This window comes from Cryptotermes secundus, unplaced genomic scaffold (assembly GCF_002891405.2).
Source record: "Cryptotermes secundus unplaced genomic scaffold, Csec_1.0 scaffold1350, whole genome shotgun sequence".
Taxonomy (NCBI): Eukaryota; Metazoa; Arthropoda; class Insecta; order Blattodea; family Kalotermitidae; genus Cryptotermes; species Cryptotermes secundus.
The window spans coordinates 553734-580535 of NW_019739242.1; the positions used below are offsets into that span (position 1 = coordinate 553734).

The following is a 26802-nucleotide window of genomic DNA, read 5'->3' on the forward strand; positions in this document are numbered from 1 at the left end:
CTCAGCTCACAGTTAAAGCCCAGCCAGTTAACCTTGCTATCTCTCCCCTACACAAAATCGCTTGTCCCGGCTCCCTTCCCCCACCCCTCCCACACCACTGCTTTCACTTGTTCACTTGCAGTTCATCCCCTTCCCTCTCTGCTCTAACGGTATACTCTTTAGTCTGCTTTATCGTGTCTCACGGTGTTGTCGCTTGCAGATTTACTTATACTTTTTCTTCAACCCTGAAGATGGGGGTGATACGTTCCTCCGAAACGTCGGTTAACACCACATATACACGGTGCCAAATCCCAGAAGACTGCATTCTTCATAGTCACCGCCGTGAAAGCCTCAAATCTTACTTACTGTTAAATGTTAAGCAATGTAGCTCTTTATCACATACTTTTGGTCCTAATTAATTCTTTCTGTCCTATTTAAGCATGAAAATGGCACCCCTAACTAAAATATCTAAGATGTATCTAATTATCCCCTCTCCCAACACAGTATTTTTATTTTATTGTTATATTCTTAAGGTTTCTGTATGAAAACTAATGGTCATAGTTTGGAGCTAAGCTTCACTGTAGAAGGTTGACTGTAGAGAATGTCTTTCAGAATGTTCACTACATCATGGGCACAGCCCCAGCTCAGTGTGACCCCACTTCCTCCATGACCATAGTTGTGGATTACCTGCACAATAAGATGGGAATTATACAGTTCACCTGTATTCTGTGCTTCATAATAACTGTGTAAGTACATCCTGTAGGACACGTGCTTTAAAATGCTGAGAAAGTAAAATCATATTTTCAGAGTAGTTTTGGAGGGTATGTTAAAAATAATATTTTCAGGCTGCATTCCTTGCTTTATAGGGAAAGATAGCCTGCATGTTCATTGATTTTCATGAAATTTGGTATGAACATCATGTCACTAGAGAACACTCCATTTTCAGAAATTTTACTTTCCTATCATCAGTAATACTGACATGGTAATATGCTATTTTGTTAAGGTGAAATTAATGCTACTTAATGTAACATCTGTGTGGTGATAGATTTTCAAACAAGAACATGGAGGAAATTAGCATGCTTACTTTCCTTAAAATGCTTCAGTCTGTATGATGAAGCTGGTAAGAAATGTAAATTTATAATTAAGGTAAAAAAAGTTGTCCCTGTGCTTAACTAATTAAGCACTATGCTATGAAGGCATATGGGGAAATGAATGTATAGATCAACATTTTCTTGACCTTGGCACTAGCTGGAGGTGAGCGGTCAGCTTCACATGCCGGCTGCTTTACCCCTGGGGAAAGAGCCCCCTGGTACCCATTGGATCCGGTTGGGTGGACCCCACAGCCGATTTGGAGAAGAGAAAATTCTTGACCCTATTGGGACTTGAACTCCGACCCCTCAGTTGTCCAGCCTGTAGCCAGTCGCTATACCGAATACATTACCCTGGCTCAAATTTATACTTATAAAACTTTAAAATCTATTTCCGTGCCTAATTTCCATGATTATAGATTCCAACAGTGTTAACTTTTGCCAGGCAATTTCACAAGCTTAGCTTACTGTTATAATTCATTTTCTGTTTGCTTCATGGGAAATGCAGTTGAACTCAATGACCCTTAATTGCCAACATGATATTACAATGATAAGTGATGTAAGCAGAAAGAAGGCTGTGTGTCTTTCTGTGTTTTACTTTATAAGCAGCTCTTGAAGGTAGGACCAAACCTGAATATGCTTATTTCCTCTTTGTTCTTGTTTGTCTTTATACCAAGACTAAATGTACTCGTGTATACATTCTTTGACTATATGAATTTTCATGCCTGTTCAGTTAATGTAAATTGAAGAAGTATTAAACCTATTTTTGAGCAAAATCAAGAGAATAATGAGAAGATTATTAAAACATGAAATATTGACAAAAGGATTCTAATCTTGGCAGTCTGTCAGTATTTGAAATGTGTGGAGATGGAAGGGTTGTCATGATATGGTATGATATGGTAGTATGGTTCGTCCACTATGGGAGTCATTTCTGTGTGTACTGTGTCTGTGATGTGTCCTTCCTTTTTGGCTGCGAGCATTGTAATCGCTTGCAGCCAAAAAGGAAAGACACCACACAGAAACGACTCCCATAGTGGACGAACCATACTATACGCGAGTTTAAATTTGTAAGGAAAGAGGTAAATCAGATCAGTATAACAATTTCCTGTGTCTCAGCATGGCATATATTTTATACATACCTCTAATTTATTTCCATATTTGTCTCTTACATGGTCCCTCTCAAGACGCACTTCAGATCGGCCAGGGCGAAGTCCAGCCCATTCATTCACAATCACAGCTTCCTTAAGCAAAAACAGCACGAGTATACAGCATATTTTAGACTCATTACTGTTGAAAGAGAATACTGTTTGACTTACATTTTGTATTTCAATCATTCTTAGCTTTTATAGGTTCTATCACCATTCTTGGAACATATTTTAATAGGACAACTATATGTTTGGAATGCTTTTATCATTCTGTTAAAAAAGCTTTTTAAGTTCATACACAAATTTTGTTCTAATTTCATTGGTATTTCAAGATGGAAAGTAGATAAATGAAAAATACATTTAATGAGATGAAATTTCTGAATAGGAGTTTTCTGTGCTGAAAAATACATTTTTGAAATACAGTAATTCTGTGTTTGTCATGCAAGACAGCCATAATTCCCAGTGTGTTTATGTTGTCATGTAACTACTGTAATGCAAATTATTAGACACTAAATGAAGTAAGAGAATCTTAAGATTTTAACTGAATTTCAGGTTAGGTTATACATATAATGTTAAGCCATATCAATTCCTTGACAGAGTATCCATCATCTTCACTGAATTTAACTCCTGGCGCCGCTTATATGAGAAATACGTTGTGTTGCGGTTTTCTTCTTTGGATTTATGTAGGCTGCTCAGTCCATTTTTACCTATTTTTAATTCATTTTGGTATTCAGTATCTATAAAATAATGTTCTCTTCCTTAATTTGAATAAAACATTGTCAAAGAAATTAAAACACAAAGCTGATTTAAACAGTTCTGTTTAGAATTATCCTAATGGATTGCTTCTGCATAATGTGATCATGAAGTCCTTACTTTGAGTCCTGGCATAAGTTTGCAGCACCCGTTATGTATGGACATGGAATCAGCCGGATCTGGTTTTGTGTTCCAGTTTCCTTCTTGTTGTGTTCCACCGAGAATAACATTGTCTTTACTGGCATAACAGAGCAGAACACACAATGTATATATAAAATGTATGTATGTATGTATGTGTGTGTAATTGTTAAAGAATGCCAAACTGTTGATTCTGTCATATCTTATCTAACAGTATTTTGAAAATGTAATATCTAGGTAGCACGCAGGAACATACATGTTTTAAAGTTATAATGCAAGGATCAGAGTAGCCATCATTTATGCATATTGGTTTTATATCAACTTATGTCTACATAAAACGTCCTTTCTTTTTCTCTTTCCTTCTTTCTATCTTCCCCACCCTAATGAATAGATGTTTGACATTGGCCTGCATTGTCCAAAATTGCACGAATCTAGGACACTTACTTTGGTATAATGTAGTTGCCTTCATTCCCCTCCAAAGCTGCATGGAACACCCATGGTGCATTCACCTAAATGTGTGTGAAGAGATCTGTTAGTCATTCTTTCATACATTATTTATTCTTTTCCAGCTTGGTAAGTGCATGTAGGTAGTGAGGTTAAAATGTTGCAGAATGCTGTGAGGCAGGAGGAATGGCATGGCAGGAGGGTAATTTCATGAAATAGACAGCAAACAATGTAGCACAACATTGATACCAATTGCGATTACTTATGTCACTTTGATAGTTGCTTACATAAGGATACAGCTGAGTCATCATTGCAGAAAAGAATTCTGGGCACTGTGGATGAGATTGCTTTGTTTCTGGGGAAATGTTAGAAACTATCAGCGAAAGAAATTCTTGGGGTGGGATTAAATACCATAATAGCTTCAGTGCTGTTTGTGGACTTTCAGTTAGTTGTCATAAAGTGCATAAAATGGAGCAGTTAAGAGTAGTGGTCATAGAATATTTCAGAGGCATATTTGAATCAAACTTTCTAGTGTTGACATATATGTTTATGTCCTTCTGAAACTGATTTGGTTACAAACAAAGCATTTTCCTACCATTAATAAAGCAAGTTTCCCTGAGAACTCACGTTGCCTGTTTTCCTCTAAATCTCTATGAATCTGTATGAAAAGACTAGAGGAAATTTAATATTAGTAATAATGTGTTTGAGAACAGGGTGCTGAGGAGAATATTTGGATTGAAGACAGATGAAATGATAGGATATTGGAGAAAACTATATAATGAGGAACTTCATAACTTGTACTCTTCACCAAGTATAATTAGAATGATAAAGTCAAGGAGGATGGGATGTGCAGGGCATGTAGCACAAATGGGGGACAAGAGGAATGTGTAGAGGATATTGATGGGAAAGCAAGAAGGAAAGAGACCACTAGGAAGATGAAGATGTAGTTGGGTGGTAAAGGTAAAAGATAAAGTTGTCCCTGTGCTTGACACATTTTCTTGACCTCATCACTAGCTGGAGGTGAGTGGTCAGCTTCATGACCCTGCCGCTTTACATCCCCGGGGAAGGAGCCCCCGGTACCCATTGGATAAGCTGGGTGGGCCCCAGAGCAGGTCTGGATTATATGGAGAAGAGAAGATTCTTACCCTACCATGACTCAAACTCTGACCCCTTGGTCGTCCAGTCTGTAGGCAGCCACTACACTGACTGTGCTACCCTGTCTCAATGTAGGTGGCTGGACAATGTTATAATGGATCTCACAGAGAGAGAGAGAGGGTATGATGGTGTGGACTGGATCGATCTGGCTCAGGATAGGGATCAGTGGAGGCGTCTTCTGAAGACAATAATGAACCTTTGGGTTCCATAAAATGCTGGGAAGTTCTTGAGTAGCTGCACAATCGGTGGCTTCTTAAGAAGGGCTCAGCTCCATGAGTGAGTGAATACAAGTTACTTTATTTCTGTGCACAATTTATATTGATGATTTTTAGTGTGTAAAACTTGTCAGACATAACCTCAGAGATTGATACCATCACCACATTTGTAATTGTAGCATATAAGAAAGAGTTTCACATGAAGTGTATAGATATATTTGTGACCCATGTTTGTACAAAATTTCTTGTGGCTAGCTACAGTCATTCATTAATTACCGATAATAAGTCGGATACTACATACCAGTTTTGCAAACATTCGTGTTATTGCCACATATCCTGGTAACGCGACAAGTAGTTAATGGATTCTCTGAATTGATGAGTCAATTTGTTGGACAGTCACCAGGCAGATCTATTATAAATACTTATAATGCTTCGAAAGGTTACTGGAACTATAACACATAAAGTCTTCAACATTCTCACTCTTAGATGCTCCTTGTACAAAATCGATGGACAGGTCTATACCCAATCTTCTCTCTTCTGTCTTGTTCTTGGACTGGGCTTCTACTACTCAGTAGGACTCTCCAGTATCTAATCTCTTCTCTTCTGTATTCTGGTCATTTATCTTGACCTAAGCTGGCTTCACACCAGCTGCATATGAAACACTCCATGCAACAGTAGACTTTTTCGGTTTTGCAGTTGTCACTGAAATGTGTCTTTCATTGCTGTGTGAACATTCTTTACCTATCTACTGCAATGGAAATGCTATTGTATGCATTGCCTAGGAATTTACGTGTCATAACTTCAGAAACGTGTTTCAGCAAGCTGTTACCTAGCAATGGATTTACATGTCACATTATGTTACATTCTGTAGCACCAGTGTGATACAAGGCATCAAGATAAAATGCTTCACAACATATGAAACAATGAAATTGTAATACCAGCTATAAGAATAGCTCCATGAAGAAAACATTAAAAACACCACTTACAGCTAGAATAACACCACAACATCAGTCATGAGAAAAGCTCCATGAAGACACTTATACATGTCACATATAATTTGGTGAAATTCTCAAAGCCAGCCCTGAAATGATGACACACCCCAGACTTGAAACTGACAGCACAACCTTTTCTTACTACTGCTGCAACAGCAACATACAGTCTGTTTTTTCATATTTTAGTATACATTATTTTAATCTAAAGCCTATTTGTATACTCAAATAATAATCACATAGATCTATGAAGTATCATACAGTCATAATCATTAGGATAACAGTAATTTTATACACAAACATGCATCATAATTGTGCCTTTTATCTGTATTTTACCCTACCCTTACCTTATACTTTCATTGTCTATGTTATAATTATCTGACAAGAAAATCATGCCCCCTCCCATTAGAGAATCAGAAATGTGAAAGATCAATGTAGATAACTGGATCAATATTAAGTAATGTGGAAAATAGAGCAGTAACAATTCACTAATTAACATTCGCAACATTGTAACACTTGAAGGTGACAAAAGAAAAGGTCAAATAATGTAAGGGGGTTTTAAAATAGAAACATTAGACACTGATATGTTGTGTTGATGTCTTGAAAGTTTAAGTACAATTTCACTGTTAGCATATTACATTCGTGTTTTTAGAACATATCATATTTCAAGACACCATTACATGGTGCTAGAAGTTTGATGTTTGTAACTTAGTAATATTATTGGTGGTAAGGGATTAGAAAGTGTGATTGTTTGATGGTTCTGATCACATGACATTTATACCAAGCCCTGTGAGACTTCATGAATCATTCGAAGAGTTATTAAAGGTTCACACACAATACAGACACATGATGGTGCCCTAGGTTTCTGTTGCTCTGGAAAATAACTAGGCTAATAAATTTAAAATATCAACTTACCCTTAAAACCTGACCTCTCACTGGTTGAACTGACTTGTCACCCACCAGGTTGTGAGCTTGCACACCAGTGCAGTTTATCACAACATCATAGTTTTGCCCACAGAACTGTTGCAGACTCTCCACCTTCTGATGCAACACTTTTCCTCCATTCACCTTGAACTTCTGCATCAGGTATGGCAAGAAATATGTTGGCTCAAGTGTGAATGAGATGCAGTGTGTACCACCTCTGTACAAACAGAAGAAAAAGCAGCCTCACACCCATCTGTAGTTATGGCTGTCAGTGTTCTTCACTTGTATTTTTAAGGTAAACAGGGCTTAAAAAGTCTGAATTAATGTGGATCTTCTTTCTTAGTGATAACTCCTTGCATTGCTGATATTTCAGAAATCATTACTGCTTCCGTGTTCAAGGTAAAGTGACTACCCAGTGGCCCCTGTCCATACTCATAGAAAAGGTAAATAGTGTAAGGATTTCTGTAACATCACCAATACTGTCTATACATACATGGTGCTATCATCCAGAAATGAGATGCTCACTGACATTGAACTGCTACCTCGTGTAAGTCAGAATTAGTGTTACAGTGTCCTTCATTGTCAGTAAGTGAATTATTTATACTCTAAAGCCTCTTTAACTTTCTTTAGTATTTCAGAAATAGTTTCTATAAGTTTATGATTGTAGCATTGAAGCATTTATTCTGACACCATAATGAATGCTTTTCTTAGAAACATAAAAAGGTGGCATAATTATTTATCTTTATAAAATCTATGTGCTGGAATTCAGTAACTTGTGAACTGTATTTGATCTTCTATCACACACAGTAATTATATATTTTACCCATTTTCTGAGTTTCGTAGCATCACCTATACAAAGGCTAAGTGTGTTGTCTTACTACTTGCCTATGTTGCATGGTTCAGTGTGTTAAGAGGCTGAGAAAGGGGGCTACTTTCTTTTAACAGAATAGTATAAAAATGCCTTAATTTGGAAGGCTTAATCTGTTGTTGCACCTAATGCAGCAAAATGTAATACTATTAAGCATCTTTTACAATACTTATCACATAACATGGCGTATAAAGACCTGATAGCATCAGATTATAGAAAGTGTAAAGGACATAACAAAGAGTTAAGAGGTTCACCTTTTTGAGACTTTTTAACTAATATATTTCATGACCAGGGATACACAGTGGGCAAACACAAGTGCCTGGTCAGAGGTTAAATCTCAGTGAATGAATATCCTATCAGGAATTTGACAGGCTAGCAGGTGAAGTGGAATGGTTTGGTCATTTTTGGAGGCTGGGGCCTCAGCTAGCCCTTGATAGGCATACAGATGGGACCAGGTGGGGGCTCTGCTGACCCTGTTGCAAGACAGAGAGCCCAGAGGATCCCTGCCACTGGTGCTCTGGGGGTGGACTGTCTCCCTGCTTTGAAAAGTGCAGGTGTTGGGTCTTCTGCTGTCATTATTTTGTGATGTCATCTTGAATTAACTCATTGCCATGCCTGACTCAGTGGAATGTAATAAAACTAAATATCTCTTTATTGCACATAATTTAGACTTGTTAAAATGTGGTGCATATGGAATATTTAACATTGCTTGTCCATTAGTGTTAGGATAAAGTGAATTTAAATGGCATTAAAATGACTAAATTATTTTCATCACCCAGAAATGTTGCATACTCTACACTTTAAGGTAAAACTATGGAACATGAAGAAATTAAATATGAATAAGAGTGAGTGCAGTTCAGTAACAGACTGCTAGTGGTTATGAAGTGGAACTGTGTCAATATTCTGACCACTCTGCTGTGATACATCTCATTTCAAACCACTTCGGTCACTGTATTGCAGTTTTGTTTCCTGCATCATACAGTAACATATCTCATCTACTTGTATACTCACGTGAACTTGGAATCACTGAGTGATGCCAGTTTCTGAGCTTGGTGACTGTTTATGATGTGGTGTGCTAGTGGAACTTTTGTCCATTCTGGCTGTTCCATATCTTCTCCTCCTGACTTCTCTGTTAACTTATAGACGGGAATTAGTGATATTCCTACATCTCCTGCTTCATTGCTTTTCCACAACTTTAGAATGTGATCATATGTCTTGCTGGACCAGCGTCTGTAAAGTTAAGCCACTACTTTAAAGTAAAAGAAGGTGCTCCGGTTTGTTTGATTGTTTAAGAAATTCACAAGGAACCTGTTCAGGTAGCCATAATTTATTTTAAATATACAGCCAGCTATTAGCGATGTATCTGAACTGTTGTAGCTAAATGCACTTTGATAAAATTCATATTAATGTTTCTTACTTAAATCAAAGTGTAAAGCACAGTAGATCACTGTGGTCGTGGTGCAAGGGCCAAGAAGGCCCACCCCTTATACATAAATCAAAGTGTAAAATTATTTTTATGAATAAAACATAACTGAGAGCTTATTTTTTATATTTTAAACCAAATTATGCATATATGTCATTAATCTGTAATGTATAAAATTTCTTATGCTCTTTTTGCAGATAATTTTTGTTGGCTGCTTTCATATCATATGCATATGATGAGCCAGTTACAGTATGTCTGCCTTTGTTTAAAGTCAGTCAGTTTTTTTTTCCTACCGCACAGCACTTAAGGCAGGTATGAGAATCTGGAAGCGAAAGTATCAATGGTAGGGCAAACAGGGACCTCAAAATAATTTTAAACCAAAACTTACAGATTTTAAAAAACATTTTTCTTCATACAGTGTCGTATTCTTGAGGTAACAACAGGAAAAGAGCTGCCTTGGCTTTTAACAGTGGTAGCATAAAACAGTGTTGTTTTGATACTCAATTTATAGCCATGAAATATCTTATTTACAGGCATCCTTTGTGCCTTCTTCTCTTCAGATTCATTGATAATCTTGTTTTAAAAATCTGACATGTTATTAATGTTTAATGGATTTGATTTATGTTGATTATTATAAACAAGTATCAGTGAAGAATCCCAATGTTCTGTAACTCTGATACTGTGATAATTACATCTTATTCTTTCATAATCTTAATTATGCTGCTGTTTGACATGTAGATGAGCAATTTGCAAATCACATTACTTATGTCTATAAAAAGTAACATCATAAGTGAACACAGCAAGATGTTCTGGATGAAATAGCTAAAAAGAAATCATATACCTATCTGCAAAGGACACTGGAAAATTGTCTTATTAAGTCTTATAACAATCTTTTTTCAGACCCTTAATTCTGAAATGATTTTGGTTATGCAGGAATGAGCATCTTTCCATGATACCTAGCAGACATAACTCCCAAATGTGTGACATATTTACACTAACTTCAATTTAAGAAGTTTCATTTCTTTCTGCTAGTATATCCTGCATATCTTGTTGATCATGAGACATTTTCCCTTTGTCCATGCCAGCACCTTCCTTTCAAGTAACAAAGCTAACTGTAAAGTCAGTTTCCATGCCACACTGCAGAATGCTCTATGTTACTTGCTAATCTGATGACACCATAGAGTGATCCAGACATCTTGTTCATGTTTAATATTAAAGATAACTGTATAAATCCTACTTAAGCAGACAGATTTAATTATTTAATGTTAATCCAAATTCATGTATGGTATTCAAATGTAGCTGACTTAAGGATCCAACATATACTTGTATCTCAATACATTTCACCCAAATTTGAACATAATTCTGTTACATTCAAGACTGCACTCCAGTCACAATGAAATGAGGAATTCTGAGATTGATAGTTATCACTATTTTAGCTGGTGCATGGAAAGGTAACTGCATTATCAATACTGTAGTAAAGATGTAATTCAAACTTATATTTTACTGTGCACAACCATATTCAGTGTCAAATTTGAAGTTTAAAATAGGAATTATTTTGAAATATATTACAGTAAAGATAAACTTCTGATAGGATCTGACTGGTGTTAGTTCTTACAGAATTTTATTTTGTGGTGTATCTTTGAGACAGTATGGCATCCAAAGTCCAGCAGAGCCATCTCCTGTGGTATGAGGGCTGAAGTGCTCAGAGATGATAGTGACCTGAAGGCCTGGAATTTTCTCTTGGGCTAACACAGCTGTGCTCAGTCCAATAATTCCAGCTCCAATCACTGCCACGTGGGGAGCCATGGTAAAGGTATAAATTGGAATAGCTGAAAAGACAGATTAAATGTCTGTTAGATGCTGTTTGGTGGATCAGACCTGTTGTTTTGCCTTCTATATGTTAAATTTCTGACTAATAAGATGGCATATATTCTATTCCACTTCACCAGACTCTCGTAATTTTCTATATATGAATTCCTCTATAAAGTCTGAATCAAAGCCTGTGATCAGGATATCAAGATGGAGACCTGGGAGAGGGAATTTACAAGTGAGTTAAGTCAAGGATAAGTTGATCATATTCCAAATAATTTAAATTCACCATATTCTGATAGAATCACAAGTATAAATGACCTTCATATACCAGGGGAGATCCTAGTCTGTTAGGCTCATTAGACTCTTACAGATTTTTGTCGAAATAGATTTATTTATCTTAAAAGGAGGTCTCGCATGTAACAAGATTGGTCCATGATCCATGATGATAATATGGTTAAGGCTATTCAGCTTGTACATCTCTCTGAGATTTATGTTTCTTATTAAGGTAACAAGGAATAGAGGGAGAGGTTCCACATGGGGTTGTCTGCTGGGTGCTGTTCGAGTGGCTGTCATTTGCTTCATGTTGATGGTATTGAAGCCTAAGTCTCTAGGCTGCTGGAAATATCTTCTGCTGGCATGTCTGGGGGAAAGTGATGGATTAATACCTTTGTGAGTTTCTCAGAATTTTGGGAGAAATTAAAATAGTGGAGATTATTTTTCTCCAGGTAGGATTTCATGGCTAAATAGTCTACTGTTTCTTTTATTATGATATGGGTGCCATTTCATGTAATTCAGAACTCATACTCTCCTTTAATGTGGTCTTATAAATCACTTTGGAGTCGAATGAGTTATGTGGTATAAGTCATCATTATTGGTGGTAGCCTATCTGGTCTTCTGGGAGCCTCCTGCTCTGGTAGTGTGTTCTCTGTACCAGTAGTCTACATGCCCATGCAGTAGTTCTGAAAGATGCGAAGAAATTTACGAGTTAACACAGCTTTTGGTGACAGCTTGACACCCGTGGATGTTGGGACTGGTTTAGTTGACTTCTTGGCTATCTGTGAGGTAATGTTAGAGATATGCCTCTTGCATCCCTTTACTTCCTGGGCCGTTGATTGCACTGAGGTTTTGTTCACTGCTCCACTCTGTCCTGCTTGTGCACTCACCTTCAGGATGGCCTTCAGTTTATTTAGTATTATTGCATACATGCTCTATAAAGTGCTAAAAGGCAGCTTCCCAGCTAGAATTTTGTAAAAGGTTGCTCTGTTCTCCTCCAGGCTATTCACAATAGAGGTCCATTCAAAGCATTCTGCCATTTCAGCTGGTTTGCATCTGGCAAGGGCCTCAGTGTCCTTGAGTACTTTATATACTTGTTGCACTACAGAAGCTGCCTCTGGGTATTTGTTCATGATGACATGACATTCATATTTCAGTGATGCTAGTTTCTGTGTCCAGCACTTCTGGAAGCCTTGTACTGGGATGTCTGCCATGTTGGTGTACACTCAAGTTCACTGCACTGTTCGTTTTTCTCACTAACTGCAACAGCTCCAGTCCTCCTATCCTCCTCTCAGCCACTATAGTACACACTGTTTCAGTCTGTTTTAATCCTCATTATTTGTTCCTCGTTAACCATCCACAACTAACTCCCCCTCTCTCATTATCTTCTTCTCTTGTTCCCCATTATACAGCCTTGGCATGGAGCACATAGAAAAACAATTTCTAAGTTCCTCTATTGTTGTGTGTTGATTGTTTGCTGTGGAAACATATTTACAATGTCCTTGCCTGGCAATGACCGTCTTTATTCATTCGACTATTCCAGATTTCAGCCAGCATGTTTAATTATGTTCCTTGGAAATGTTTGTACCTTGCTACCAAGAGCTGTAACTCTGAAAGCCACAATTTGGATTCATGATGCAGTGCTTAGCACTTCAACTTATTCTGGCAGTCTCAATCTTACGCCTCAGCCCAGAAATTAGCTTTCTTGACTGTTTTGGAGGTTTTGAACAGTTATATCACACGAGTGGTACCGAGAAAGTTGGCCCAAAGGGTAAGACATTAGACTTGTATTTGGATTGTGTCCAGTTCTGACAGGATTGACAGTGGTTAGAAAATAAGGTACAAAATCCATACAAATGGAGAAAGAGTACCTTCAAATTAAGACCAGGCCACTTCTTCTTTCACAGTTCATAATAATCTTGTTACTTCCCATTTTATGCTATAGAATCTATAACCAAACACAAATATCTGTTCTACTTTGAAATTGAAAATAATGGGTACTGGGCTTAGGTAAAACAACAACTTACCTAACAAGTGGCAGTGAGTTTATTATGAGTAATACTATAAAATAATACAGAATTTTGGGTGGGGCTGACTCAGAGACTTAATTCTGATATGTGGGAAGAAATTATTGACATTATCATAATAGTGGGAAGACCTAATACTCATTAATTTACACAGGTGTTAGAAGATATCAGTAATAAAGGAAATAGCTGAAGAGTTGATATTTTGAGAAGACAGTGATTGAGGTTAGATCTTTCTAAAAGAACTAACAAAGCAACTGCTTCCCGTCATTTCACTTGAGGATGGAAACATTTCCAATTTCTGAAATATTTTGTTCATTAGAATACCGAATGATGGACAAAGTCCAAGAACTCAGTAATCCTTGGTGTTATACACCATCAATAGAATCCTTTATAACTAAATAATACTTACAACTTATCCACACCAGCTGTGACTTGTTATGTGTAAGAGGAGCTGATATACAAAAATCACTGGTAACAAGTAACCAACACTTAACTGCTATGTTTTAAATTGAGATGTAGGACAGCTACTGAAGTACTATTTTAATTGGCTTTAACTCTTTGCCTCATGTGATACTCTGTGAAGTTATGTGAACACAGATTATGTAATGTTTCTTTTTCAATTTGGAAAGTTTTGAAGTCAAGGTCAAGTCTGATAACAGTATTAACTAGAATTTTTAACCATCTGCAGCGATGTAAACATGCTGCTCGTATCTGATATGTATTGAGTAATCCTTCTACAATGATGGATGAATCGCTTTACTTTTTTTACTTTACTCTTTGACTTATTCAAATGCAAACATTTCATACTCTGTATTAGGGCTCAGAAGTATAGTGCTGTACAGTTGAACATGAAGATTATTATTTAAGAATAGAAATAACATAAATTTATTCATCAAATAAAAATGAAAATGAAATGAATTATTGTCATCATTGAATAGGCTACAGGTCTATTCCAATTATAAAGTTTTGAACTGTTCCTTGGCCTAATAATTAATCTTCCGTGCCACATCCTGAATATACAAAACAGTTGTACAACTCAACTGTGAGGAGCTCCATCCTTCTCAGTGATTTAGATTGTATTCAGTCGGTTCGAAAGGTATTATGGAAGAACAGACGTGAGTACTATAAACTTATTTTTTCTCCTAAATAAGGAAAATGGATAAAGCCATTGAAGTGTAGAAGTTTCTTCATAACAATGGCAAATGAATCATGTTGGGCACCAGCAATGTAGCAAACGCAAAAGTGTTCTGAAGGAAAACCAACATATCACCATTAAGATGGTGTAAAATGTCAGGATTAGTTCTGCATGTAACATTTTTGAGAACTGTTTTTTTGACAAAGTTATTGGTGTGACTATAACTGAAATGTCAATGAGCTGATTTGTAATATAATATGTTTTTTCAAATGATATGAGTGGGAAAGAGAAACAGAACAGATACAAGAACAGCTTAAATTCTTCTCCTAAGGAGTACACTTATTGGTTCAGCACAGAAGGAATTACAGGAGTTACATGCAGATGGAAACATATGTTTTGCTTATTGTGTGATTAAGTAGGTTTTTAATGTAACTATTGCAATTTTAGTTTGAATTCCTTTCACATATTTAGTTGTTAAAAATTTAAAATGGAAATAAAGGAGATTTTATATTTCTAAATCCAATGGTTATAATGGTATTTGACGTTTTCATGGAAGTGGTTATGCAGAGTTTTATCCTCAGATATATTGCTGTGTAATCCACTGAAAGTCACCTGACACTTTGAAAGAACATAAGCCAAGCAAGAAATGGGCATGGTAGCCAGCAGAGCAATCCTCTTGCCAAAAGCTCAGGTTTATGTAGCACACAAAAGGAAACCGCAAGGCAACTTACCAGCACCCACAGGCTCACTCACAGAAAAGAGTGAACCACTAAGAGTGCAAGACAAACCCACTAGTTTCCATTGGTTATCTCACAAGACAGAGTGAACCGATAGGAGACAAAACAAGGATAATTATGTCCATGATTTATTCTGACCGTCTTACAGTGCATACATTTATTCACCTTACTCTTCTCTCTTACACTACATGTTTCAGCACTAAAGTGCACTGTAAGACGGTCAGAATAAATCATGGACATAAATCAGTGCAACAGGATGCTAAAATATAACATTAAGGATAATTATCATTGGCCCTGAAGAGGAGGACTACTACTGCAGATCTGGGAATGCAGAGGAGAAAAGGGAGACAAGTAGTAAGCGTGTGGTGGACAGAGAACCAAGATGGATGGACGATGGGTCATGTGTGTGGGGGGTAAAAGTAGTAAAAGTAGAACAGGAAGGAAAGGCTTAGGGCTGATGGGTACCCAGAGAGGGCAGCGTTCATGCTGTGATATGCGCAGTGAGTGTGGATCTTTGTGGCCCCATGCAGAACCCATCTATAGAATCCTGTGAGGGAGGCTTCCTGTGATATTTCAGGGAGCACATGAGAGTTTTATGTGACTTACTTAAGAAGAAGCTGTCCTCCCTGTTCATATCATTGGGTTGGAACTCAACTTCAATCACCTTCCTGACGATGTGATTCATGTATCTGTGTTTGGTGGAGAGGGTGCTGTGTTGTGTAGTCAGATGCAGTGCCCAAAAGCTGATACTGTGCTCCTCCACAACTGCCTTGTCTGGATGTTCCAGCCAGATATGCCAATGATGCTACATCAACTTGGTGTCATATTCATATTCTTATTCAAACAACCTGTCTGTCCTGTGTGAAGCTGAGTGCATTCACAGGGGATATTGTATACTTCTGGTGTCTCCAGTCCCAGGTCATCCTTGACTGATTGAAGAAAACTAGCAATTGTCCTTGGTGGGACACCAACAGACTTCATGTTTTGCCACAGTTGCTGCACACACTGTGCCAGCAACTATTCATAGACTTCAAGAAAGCTTACGATTCAGGTAGAAGGGAAGTACTGTATGAGTACCCATGAAACTAGTAATGCGGTTAAAATGTGTTTAAANTGATTCAGGTAGAAGGGAAGTACTGTATGAGTACAATATTCATACAGAGTATGAGTACCCATGAAACTAGTAATGCGGTTAAAATGTGTTTAAATGAAATGTATTGTAAAGTCCATATAGGTAAGTAAACATTGTCTGATAATTTTCTTATCCAAAATGGTCTAAAACAAGGAGATGCTTTAGTGCCACTGCTTTCAACTTTGCTTTAGAATATGCCTTTAGGAAGGTCCAGGAAAACCAGGTGGTAGTGAAATTAAATGGGACACATCAGCTGTTGGTCTGTGCTGATCATATGAATCTACTGGGTGATAATATAAATACCATAAAGAAAACATACAACCTTTAATTGACACTAATAAGGAGGTTGATCTAGAAATAAACACAGACAAAACTAAGTATATGTTACTGTCTCATCATCAAAATGCAGGGCTAAATCATGACATAACGATAGAAAACAGATGTTTTGAAATTGTGACACAGTTCAGATATTTGGGAACGACGATAACAAATCAAAACCTGATTGATGAGGAAATTTAAAGGAGATTGTTCAGTCCAGAAACTTTTGTCTTCTCGTCTGCTGTCCAAAAATATAAAAAATAGAATAGACAAAACTATAATTTTGCCTGTGGTTCTGTATGGTTGTGAAACTTGGTCTCTGATATTAAGAGAGGGACATAGAGTGAGGGTGTTGAGAATATGTGAACTGTAGAGAGATGAAGTGACAGGAGGTTGGAGAAAACTGCATAATGAGGAGCTTCATAACTTGTACTCTTCACCAAGCATAATTACAATGATCAAATCAAGGAGTTTGAGATAGGCAAGGCATGTAGCATGAATGTGGTGAAGATGAAGGCATATAAAATATTTGTGAGGAAGCCAGAAGGAAAGAGACCACTAGTAAGACCAAGACGTACGTGGGTTGATAATATTAAAATTAATCCTAGAGAGATAGGATGGGGTGGTATGGACTGGACTGATCCGGCTCAAGATAGGGACCATTGGCGGGTTCTTCTGAACACGGTAATCAACCTTCGGATTTCATAAAATATTGGAAAGTTCATGAATAGCTGCACAACTGATGGCTTTTCCAGAAGGGCTCAGCTCCAGGAATTTAATTTAGTTAGTTCGTCTGCCGATGCCCGACTATATTCTCCAAACAAGGTACCCCACCACGGAGTACGAGGAATACATTACCCACATTGTCACTTGGGTCACTTGCGGTCACTTGCGACATCTACTGTGAATAATAGGAATTACTTGAAAATTGAGATTCCCAGATGTTGGTACTCATGCAGTCAAGTTCGGTCAAGTTTGTCGGCGTTTTGACCATTTTGATTTTACTGTGGTCGTCTTGTCTAATGGGTCTAATGCTAGTAACGACAGGTGACGACTGTCATTCGTTATCAACACTTGTCATGCGACGCGACTAGATATAACAATCATAGCAATTAGTAGCATTAGTAGGCTGTTGTAAGGGTCGTGAGCGTCATGAGTGTTGTGAGAGGACGAAAGTGCGGTTATGGTAGTCTTGGTACAAAGTTTTCTTTTACGAAAGCAAGGCGTGATGGTGTGATGCACAGATTGGTAATGTGCAACTTTTCGTAGTTCGAAAGGAATATTTTCATAATGGCAGCGTTATTAAAGAAAAGGGCCCTTGCTGAATATAGTCAAGTCATACAGGTATAATTTTATTGTTAAAAAATTCAGTTTGTATGTCTTATGATGATGTTGATCGTGCCTTTGGTGATAACACCCTATGGATGTGGGCTCTGGTGCTAATGTTTTGCAGGAATGTGCTGCTTCAGTCTTCATGGTAGAAGAGCTAGCCAGCTGGCTGCGTTGTTGCCGGCAGCCTCAACTGACTAGTGCTGATCTTGATATTGAGCCCGAATTGGACTCCTGACAATGTTGTGACATATAGCAAAAGCAGAATGTTTTCACACTTGGGGGTTTCTTCTTGCTGAGCAGATAGATGTAAAGTGTGCTGCACATACTGCAAAGGCCAACCTTTATTTTCTTATGACAAGCCTGAAGGTTGTCCTCATAATTGTGACAAAACACTAATGTTCTCTCTCTTTGTTGTTTTTGGACCTGTCATGATCTGCTACACTGTGATCATGAAAGTAACCACCTCATCACCAGGACTGCTAAGTTCGATGGGGAAATCTGGTCCTTGAAATATGGAAGGGCCACCAAGCACTGGGGTTGTGAGTAAGCTAATGGGAACAAGTAACCTTGAGAAAGGGGGAAAGGAGAAGAATCATAAGGAAATGCAGAAGCAACAGAGTCTGAAGGGAAGGGATTTAGTCCCTACTTTATGTACAAACAAAGTAAAGTCACTGTGCTTAACTAAACACCATGCCATGAGCCATATGGGCTATTTTAGGTATGGCTCCACAGCTTTTATCGCTCTTCTTACACTATTATTTGCTTGCTTACCAATATTTTTTATGTATTTTTTGTTTTGATCTCTGTACTCACCCATTTGCCTCCTGCACTTCATTGTTTCTTCCTTCCCTTCTGACTGTTGTTCCCACATTGCCTTATACTTATTCCTTATAGTTATTATTTAATTTTATTTCTACTGTATTTAATTTGAACCTCTTATATGCACATTTCTTTCTCAAAATTTTTTTTCTTTCATTCACATTGAGAGAATAGCCTCCGTCCCTCCTTTTGAAGTACTACCTGTACCTATTGGCTTACTCATAATCACAGACAGTCTGAAATTCCATGTAGCTAGGATCAGTTTCCCCCCATGGGCATAGTCTTCTTTCCTGAAGAGGTTAATCTGAAATGTTTGCAACATAGCCTGCATTTACATGGCACCATCACATCATCAGTGTAATAACATGAAAGCCTAAAACATCAGTGTCCTATGGTGATTTAAACCTCACTAGTGATATAATCCTTGTGTTTGTGTGAAATTGAAATACACAATTTTGTAGAGTTATATATGTACCTGAAATTTTATTTATTAGGAACAGCCAAAACCTTTGAAGAAACTACGCCTCGTGAAGAAATTAATTTCTGGTAGTTCTGCTGCAGCATATGTAGGTCTACTAGAAAAGAGTAAGACAAGCAATGATGCATTACAAGTTCTTCTTAGGATATCAGATTCATTGAAGTTCCAGGTGTGTATGAGTGTAAGGCAAACAGTTCCTCATACAATATTAGATTTACAGACAATCCACGTGCATATAGTATGATGGAAGTTCTCTTATTGTGAAAATATGAAGTGAACTATCACTCTGCTATACTATTCTATGAAAGCTGCTTAGTGGCCACTCAGAAAAAAAATTGAAACAACTTAAGGTTGCCCTTTTTTTATACGTTTTTGGGGTGGGTTGAGACAGTCCACTTGGTACTTCAGCCACTTTTGGCCTGTTTTGCCAGCCTCGGATGATAGATGATTATGAGCGTGGAGCAGTCAGCAGAATAAGAATTGACAAGGGAAACTGAAATACTTGTAGAAAACCTGTCTCAGTGCCACTTTGTCCACCACAAATCCCACATGACCTGACCCAACTCCCCAGACCCTTCCCCTCTCCTCTCTACGGATTTTCCACGTAACCCCTCTCCCTTTTCTTCCTGCTCCTATACAGCTGCGTTTCCAACTTGACATTAGTCTGTTAGCACCTGCTCAACCTGGTTCCTCGCTCACAGATTTCCTTCTACCCTGAAGATGGAGGTGATACGTTCCTTTGAAATGTCGGTTAACACAATATCTACACGGCGCCACATCCCAAGAGACTGCTTTCTTCTTAATTTTACTTGTTAATGGACTTTGTCCCAATGTAATATTCTTGCAGAGAGACAAATGAGGATGGCAGGAGAGAAGTTGTGTATACAGGTGTTGGCAAGTAGTACCACACACACAAGTTCTCCCTTGCTCTCATGTCTGCAAATTGTGAAAGTGACCCTTTTCAATGGCTGGGGTAGTTACTCTTCTCTTGTCTCTCTGTCAGTTCACTCTTGTTCTCAAGGAGAACCAGAAATAGATCCCTTCATAGTTACCACTGTGAGAACCTCAAGTCCATCATAGAACACAACATATCCAAAATTTGACTGTTTATGTCCTCAGGTGAAAACTTAGGGAGATAGATACTGAGTTGGGTCTGTTAGAAAGAGCTGTCTCAAGTAATGAGTGTTGTGATCTGTTTAGGTGATTCCATAAATCCTGTAACACTAAGTGTAACATACCATCATCAGAACCCTTTAGAACTGGTTTATTTAACACTGATTGTCTAACTTATTTTTAAGAGTAAATAGTGTTCAGACAATTTTTTTTTGACATTATCCATTGTCTTTTTTATCTAAAACACAATTTTTTTATTTAAAACAATGGTTTTATTCCATGTTTTATGCTTTTTATAGGAAGAAGATTTGGCCGATGTTGTTAAGAAATTAGCTGAGCATTTTCAGCAGGAAAATGAATCTGTTGTTCGTGCCAAGATCTTGTCTTTATTTGGAGACATTGGTAAGGAGCCTGGAGCTGACATACAGGTACTTCATACATATTGTTGAATGACTGGCTCAACAGCTTTGTTATGATTTTTTTAGTTTCACACACTTTGAAGAGAGTGCTGGTATTTAGTTCAATGTCTGTTTTCTGCTCATCACCATTTTAGAATCCTAAAGATTCAGATATATATGAAGTATTTTATAGTTTTGCGGGGTTTGAAACTTGATATCATATTCTAAAGAAAGGATAGGATATGTGTAGCCTCTCCATGTTGAGCAGCCCAAAGCTCCTGTCACAAACAAAAGTTTTGGTTATCATTGTTATCATTAATAACAGTAATAATAATTCCATTAGCACTTAGTTTAATGATAATGGAATTATTATTACTGTTATAATTATCACTTATTTGTTTGTTTACTTTTACTTTTATTCATTATTATTTCTTCCAATTACTTAACTGTAATTTGTATTTGACTTTTAATAAGTTTGTATGTAATGTAATTCAGTCATCTACACTGTGCTGAGTCTGTAATTGGCCTTGCGGCTGTTGACTCGGCACATTAATAATAAAGAATTGAATTGAATTGAATTAATGTGAATATAATGGCCGGATAAGTGGAGAGAGATATATGGAAGTATGCTGGAGAGGGAACATAACACCTTGAGAGAAGTTAATGGTTTGTGAATCCATGGGACTTTTTTTCTGTGCCCTTAATGTAGTAGAGGCACCAACACAGGTGGAAAGTAATCACAAATGAATAGTAGGTAGGGATCTCAAAGGAGGCAGTAGTATGTGATATAGAAAAGGGAGATTCAGTTGGCCATATGATGATTGTAGTTTATTTTCCCAGTAACAACTTGCTTTTATTTTGTGTATGATTTAGCAACAATGTGGAAAGAACATTTGTAGTATAATGAAAGGTAAATGTAATGATTTGTCCCTGTGCATAAGCACCATGCCGTGAAGCTGTGTGAGTATGTTGAGGTAAAGCTGTAAGCATTCTTAACCTCAACACTAGTTTGAGGTGAGTGGGCAGCTTCGTGCTCAGGCTGCTTTGCATGCGGAGAAAGATCTTGAAATACCTATCAGATAGGAAGCTTGGTGGTCCCTGGGGCTGATCTTGACACAGTGGTGGAAAGAAAGAATCAAACCTATAGTGGGGATTAAATCATGGTTGTTCAGACCATAACAAAGTCACCTTACTGACTGATGTGTCCCAGCATACACTGAAAATAAAAGTATATGTTATGTATGAAATACTGATGAAATGAAGGTTTGAATTTGTTCTTGTTTTCTTATATTTGAAACAGCCAAAAGGTTTGATTTTCAGTGGTAGATAAGAACACTTGGCCACCTCTGTGGTTTAGTGGTCAGAGGTCCTGGGTTCGATTCCCAGTGCTGCCAGAATTTCTGAGAAGTACTGGGTCTGGAATGGGGTCCACTCAGGCACGTGAGGATAATTGAGGAGCTATTTGAAGGAAATAGCGGCTCCGGTCTAAAACCGAAATTAACGGCCATGGGGATCCATTGTGCTGACCACGTGACGCCCTCTATCCGAAAAAGTTGCCACTAACTTCACCGACAAGTGGCGTTCACTCGGTCGGTATAATTCGCTTGCGGACTACAGGCCACAGAGTTTGTTTGTTTGTTAGGAACACTTTCCTTTACACTCCAGTTTGTATGATGTTTCAGAGTTGAGTGATTCATGTATACATTTCTGTTTTGCAGTACAGACAAAATTTTAAACAACATGCATTATATATATATATATATATATATATATATATATTAATGTGAATATAGGAATGTATTTTGGGGGCACATGGTAGCTCTGTTGAGGCACTATGCTACAAACTGGAAGGTCGCAGGTTCGATTCCCTGTGAGGTCATTGAATTTTTCAGTTGACTTAATCCTTCCAGCCATGCTATGTGCCTGGGATCAGCTCACCCTCTAACAGAAATGAATACCAGGAATCTTCCAGGGAACTAAAGGATCGCCAGAGCACGTGGCTGACAACTCCACCATCTGTGAGCCAATTGTCCAGAAAATGTGGGAGCCTCTACGTTTCACAACCCTGTGGGCCTGCATGCCTGTTACAGGGATAGGTTTACCTTTACCTATAAGAGTATGTTTTATTTATTAATTTATTTTCTGTTCAGAGTATAATTGAAGAAATAATACAGTTACTGAAGAAGGAAGAATCTCACAAAGTGATTGCTCAGGGTATATCAGCATTACTAAGACTTGGGAAGTTATTACCAGATAATGTATCAGTTCATCAGAAGCTGGTTCTTGTGGCAAAGCAGGTGAGTGTAGTTTCACGTTGCTGCAGGAAATATTTTTATCCTACTTTCCTCTCTTAAGAAAATAAGGTAAGCTTGGGAGCCCACATGCTCTGTGTGTGTGTGTATGTGTTCACCCCTTAAATTTTGAACACCTTCACTATTTTTCACAAAATTTGGTATGAACATTAGGCCTTTAGAAGTGATACCCAACCTCATACTCTTTAATTTTCTACAGTTAGTAATAACAGTATGACCTAGTGAGACTGGAGTGATACTATTAATACTTAATTTGGGATAATGAAATGTTGTATTGTAATAGATTCTTTTTATGCAATTTTTATTAAGGAATTTTTTAATATAAGACATGTCACCTGTGCAGCAAGTTTCATTTTGCTTTCAGTTTGACAAAGTTAATGTAGACAGAATCTGTATTTACATAAGTTCTTCCTCCCCTTCCCCCGAAATGATGATGATGATGACAGTAATGATAATGTGATGTGGATGGCGCAACAGGAAGTAGGGGTCACGTGAACTCTGCAGTCTTGCGAGTGACGTCACACCCTCACTCCTTCCATCATTATGCAATGCTCGGTAAACATCCCCTCCCCCGCGATGACATAACAGCACTTCCAACTGTGACATAACAAGGGGATACCACTGTTGACACAGGCAACAGGGAACAGTATAGAAAGCCAGCTGAGAGTATGTGACGAGAGTGTGTGATCAGAAGTGACACAGTGTGGATCGTGAAGTCACCGAGTGCAGTTTCAATCTAGCAGTTGCCGAGTCGGGTTGTATCGAGTGTATGGCAGTGACTACAGCAGAAGATGCAGTTGTGATACTGCAGATGGCAATACTTGTGTAAGTGTGAATTGTGTAAATGTATGAGTGAGTGGAATAAATTCGCTATATCCAAGACGGCGTGAAGTTATTTGTCGCGTGAGATACAGCCAACAAGTGACAATAATGACAGTCTGCAACATATTTGCATTAAATATCCAACAAATTAGTCTTACTAAGTACAGATGTAAAAAAAGAAATAAACTGAGCCTGGGTTTCCACATACATGCTGGACTGATATAAATTATCTGTTTAAGAATGCCGGCATGTGAACAGAAAGTTCAGTTTTGCCTTATCCATTTCATTGTGATTCCCAAAATGTTCTTATGGTATGTGATGTACAGCAGGTTCATCCATAAAGCTGGTAGTCATCTACCGAGCTACACAGCATCACATACTACAAGACGGCCATAATCTTGAGTCTCATCGCTGTAAGGACCTTAAATCTCTGTACTGTGATTCTGTTTTACATTAAAATCATTGTTTTTGTTTCAGTACCTGACAGACACAAGTCACTATGTGAAGTGCAAATGTTTAGAATTGATTGGTGAGCTACTGCCAGTGGGTGGGAATTCTGAAAGCAGTGCTCAAACTGTGATGAGACATGTTGGTGATTACACTCGCAGTGAAGAGGCACGAGTGAGAAGTGCTGCCTTCAGAACAATGGTAAACTGATACTTTATTCCTCTTCCAAATGAGGGATTGTTTTCTTTTCTGTAACATAAGTTTATATACTTTTTATGAGACACTGGGATCACTTTTAGGGAAATATTATGGAAAGTATGTTTTTTGATGCTATCTGATTTGGCATCTGTTGTATTTTGTATATGAAAATATGTGATGGATAGTGACACTGTGTTTTTTCACTTCTTTATAAGACCTATAGAAAACTGTGTACTGTTTTCTTTTGCACTTTTTGGGGTTGAAGTCTTAGATGTATTTGTGTAATGTTCTTATTTGTTTATGTTCACACAATATTATATTTACGTTTAGGATATGTATGAAAATATTAGAAGGAAACTTCTGATTTCCTATTAAGTCTTAATTCCTACTTGATATTGTAACATCCCTGTCATCTGACTCAGGATAGGAACCAGTGGAGGACTCTTGTGAACACAGTAATGAACCTTTGGGTTCCATAAAATGTTGGGAATTTCTTGAATAGCTGCACAGGTGGTGGCTTTTCAAGAAAGGCTCAGCTCCATGAGTGAGTGAACGTCTCTGTCAAGGGGGTAGCACTTCTGTACTTTCAAGATTCTAATTTCAAATCTCAACCTGGAGGCCATTCTCACTTGGGTTTTTGCAGTTTCCCTTAGACATGCCAGGCAAATAACAGGGCAGTACCTTAGATTAGACCACAGCTGCTTCCTTCCACATCTGTTCCTATTCATTATTCAAGAATTGTTCTGTAATTTTGCACTATGTAGTCTGAGCTGCTGACATTTTCAGTAAGTAAACCATGAATAAATAAAAATAGATTAGAAGGTGAAAATGTGCAGTTACAGAAACTTTATATCGATAGAATGGAGCCAGGATAGCTGAGTCGGTATAGTGACTGGCTATGGGCTGGACAGTTGAGGGGTCAGAGTTCAAGTCCCAGTAGGGTCAAGAATTTTCACTCTTGAATCGTCCAGACCAGCTTTGGGGTCCATCCAACCTCCTATACAATGGATACCAGGGACTCTTTCCTGAGGGTAAAGTGGTCGGGGCGTGAAGCTGACCACTAACCTCCAACTAGTGCCGAGGTAAAGAAAATGTGGATCTATACATCCACTCCCCCATATGCCTTCTTGGCATGGTGCTTAATTAGTTAAGCACAGAGACAACTTTACCTTTTATTGATAGAACAGTATGAGTAGGATGAAATGTCATAAGTGGAGGAAGAATGGAAATAAATGGATCAGTGATGCAGTAATACAGATCATAGATCATTATTTGATAACAACAATTTTCTGCTTCAGTGAAGCTTATTTCATAGAAAGATAATGCATGACAGCAGCTCTTGTAGGTGTATTCAGCTTAGTTTTCTGCTAATGTGATGGGCACAGCTGCACATTCTCAAGTTTTATTATAAATCAGCACAAAATATTTCCTTTCTTAATCCCTTTTAAGAGGCGATAAAATACTGCTAATTATGGAGAGCTAAAAAATATAAGCCTTTTATTTTTGCAAATAAAAGTGCTTCCTTAATGCAAGTATTTTCCAAGACTCCTTAAATGCTTTTAATGTCAGAGATGGAAATAACAAATGGGATGGAAAATTATAGAAATTATTGTACCAAGGCACTAGGTCAGTCATCCTTCAGGTCACACAATAACAGAGTTTTTTATTTGGGTTTCTTTAGTAGTCTTGCACTGATGTTTCAGCTCCCTGAGAACATTTACCTCAGCATTTTCATGTGGCTTCTATTTTAGCTTACTGTACACGAACGGGGTTCAAAGCTTGACTCATCTGTGTACTCAGAAGTTTGCCTTGCACTGAAAGATGATTATGAAATTGTTCGTCAAGTGGCGCTGAAACTGGTTTGGGTGCTCGGCCAAACATATCCCGAAAAGTAAGTAATATTCTAGAATTGGGTGAAATCTTAATACAGAGAATGTATTGAATTATGGAATATGATTATGCTTAAATTAAATATGATTCTGAGATTGACTGTAGACCAGTTTATGATCTTGAAAATATATGCCTTCTATAGGTGCATAATAATTTTCCTCCGAGATGTGCCGTAGACTGTGCAGTGTGATGGATAGACTATCACACATGCTGCTTATGAGGCAGTTTACTGTCATTATACGTTGCATACAGAATCATAAAATATTCTGTTATATGTTTGTCACACCTACCTTTAACCCTTTCGCGCGGTGATTTAAATTCCGCGGCCGTCTCTCCGGCGGTAATATATTCAGCCGGCCATTTAAATTTTGCTCGAAAATGATTTATTCATCATTGTTCTTAAATTATATGAGATAGGAACATGAAACTTTCACTAAA

The 26802-nt window shown here is 37.7% G+C and overlaps 2 protein-coding genes across 2 annotated transcripts in view; one reads left to right on the top strand and one right to left on the bottom strand.

Annotated features, from left to right (window-relative positions):
• Positions 1-271: 271 nt before the first annotated feature.
• On the bottom strand, positions 272-14342 carry LOC111871867 (D-aspartate oxidase). Its single transcript, XM_023865247.2, has 8 exons — positions 13643-14342; positions 10737-10950; positions 8710-8928; positions 6822-7047; positions 3548-3612; positions 3086-3203; positions 2207-2308; positions 272-666 (listed from the first exon to the last, which is right to left on the bottom strand). The coding sequence occupies exons 2-8, from the start codon at positions 10925-10927 to the stop codon at positions 535-537; spliced, it is 1053 nt and encodes a 350-aa protein (XP_023721015.1). The 5' UTR covers positions 10928-10950; positions 13643-14342; the 3' UTR covers positions 272-534.
• Positions 14343-17503: 3161 nt separating this feature from the next.
• Positions 17504-26802, top strand: part of LOC111871865 (integrator complex subunit 4) — a 26168-nt gene continuing 16869 nt past the window's right edge. The window contains exons 1-6 of the mRNA XM_023865246.2: positions 17504-17899; positions 19201-19353; positions 20597-20725; positions 22846-22992; positions 24307-24477; positions 26226-26365. Of these exons, the coding sequence (XP_023721014.1) occupies positions 17846-17899; positions 19201-19353; positions 20597-20725; positions 22846-22992; positions 24307-24477; positions 26226-26365 (794 nt within the window). The 5' untranslated portion in view covers positions 17504-17845. The remainder of the gene's footprint in view (positions 17900-19200; positions 19354-20596; positions 20726-22845; positions 22993-24306; positions 24478-26225; positions 26366-26802) is intronic.

Bases quoted from the DNA above. Each gene is read 5' to 3' on its own strand.
- LOC111871867 (XM_023865247.2), bottom strand. From the start codon at position 10,927: ATGGCTCCCCACGTGGCAGTGATTGGAGCTGGAATTATTGGACTGAGC. The intron at 3,613-6,821 runs GTAAGTTGATAT...ACACACATTTAG, and splicing joins TGAGAGGTCAGGTTTTAAGG to GTGAATGCACCATGGGTGTT. The intron at 2,309-3,085 runs GTAAGGACTTCA...TTTTTGCTTAAG, and splicing joins AACTTATGCCAGGACTCAAA to GAAGCTGTGATTGTGAATGA.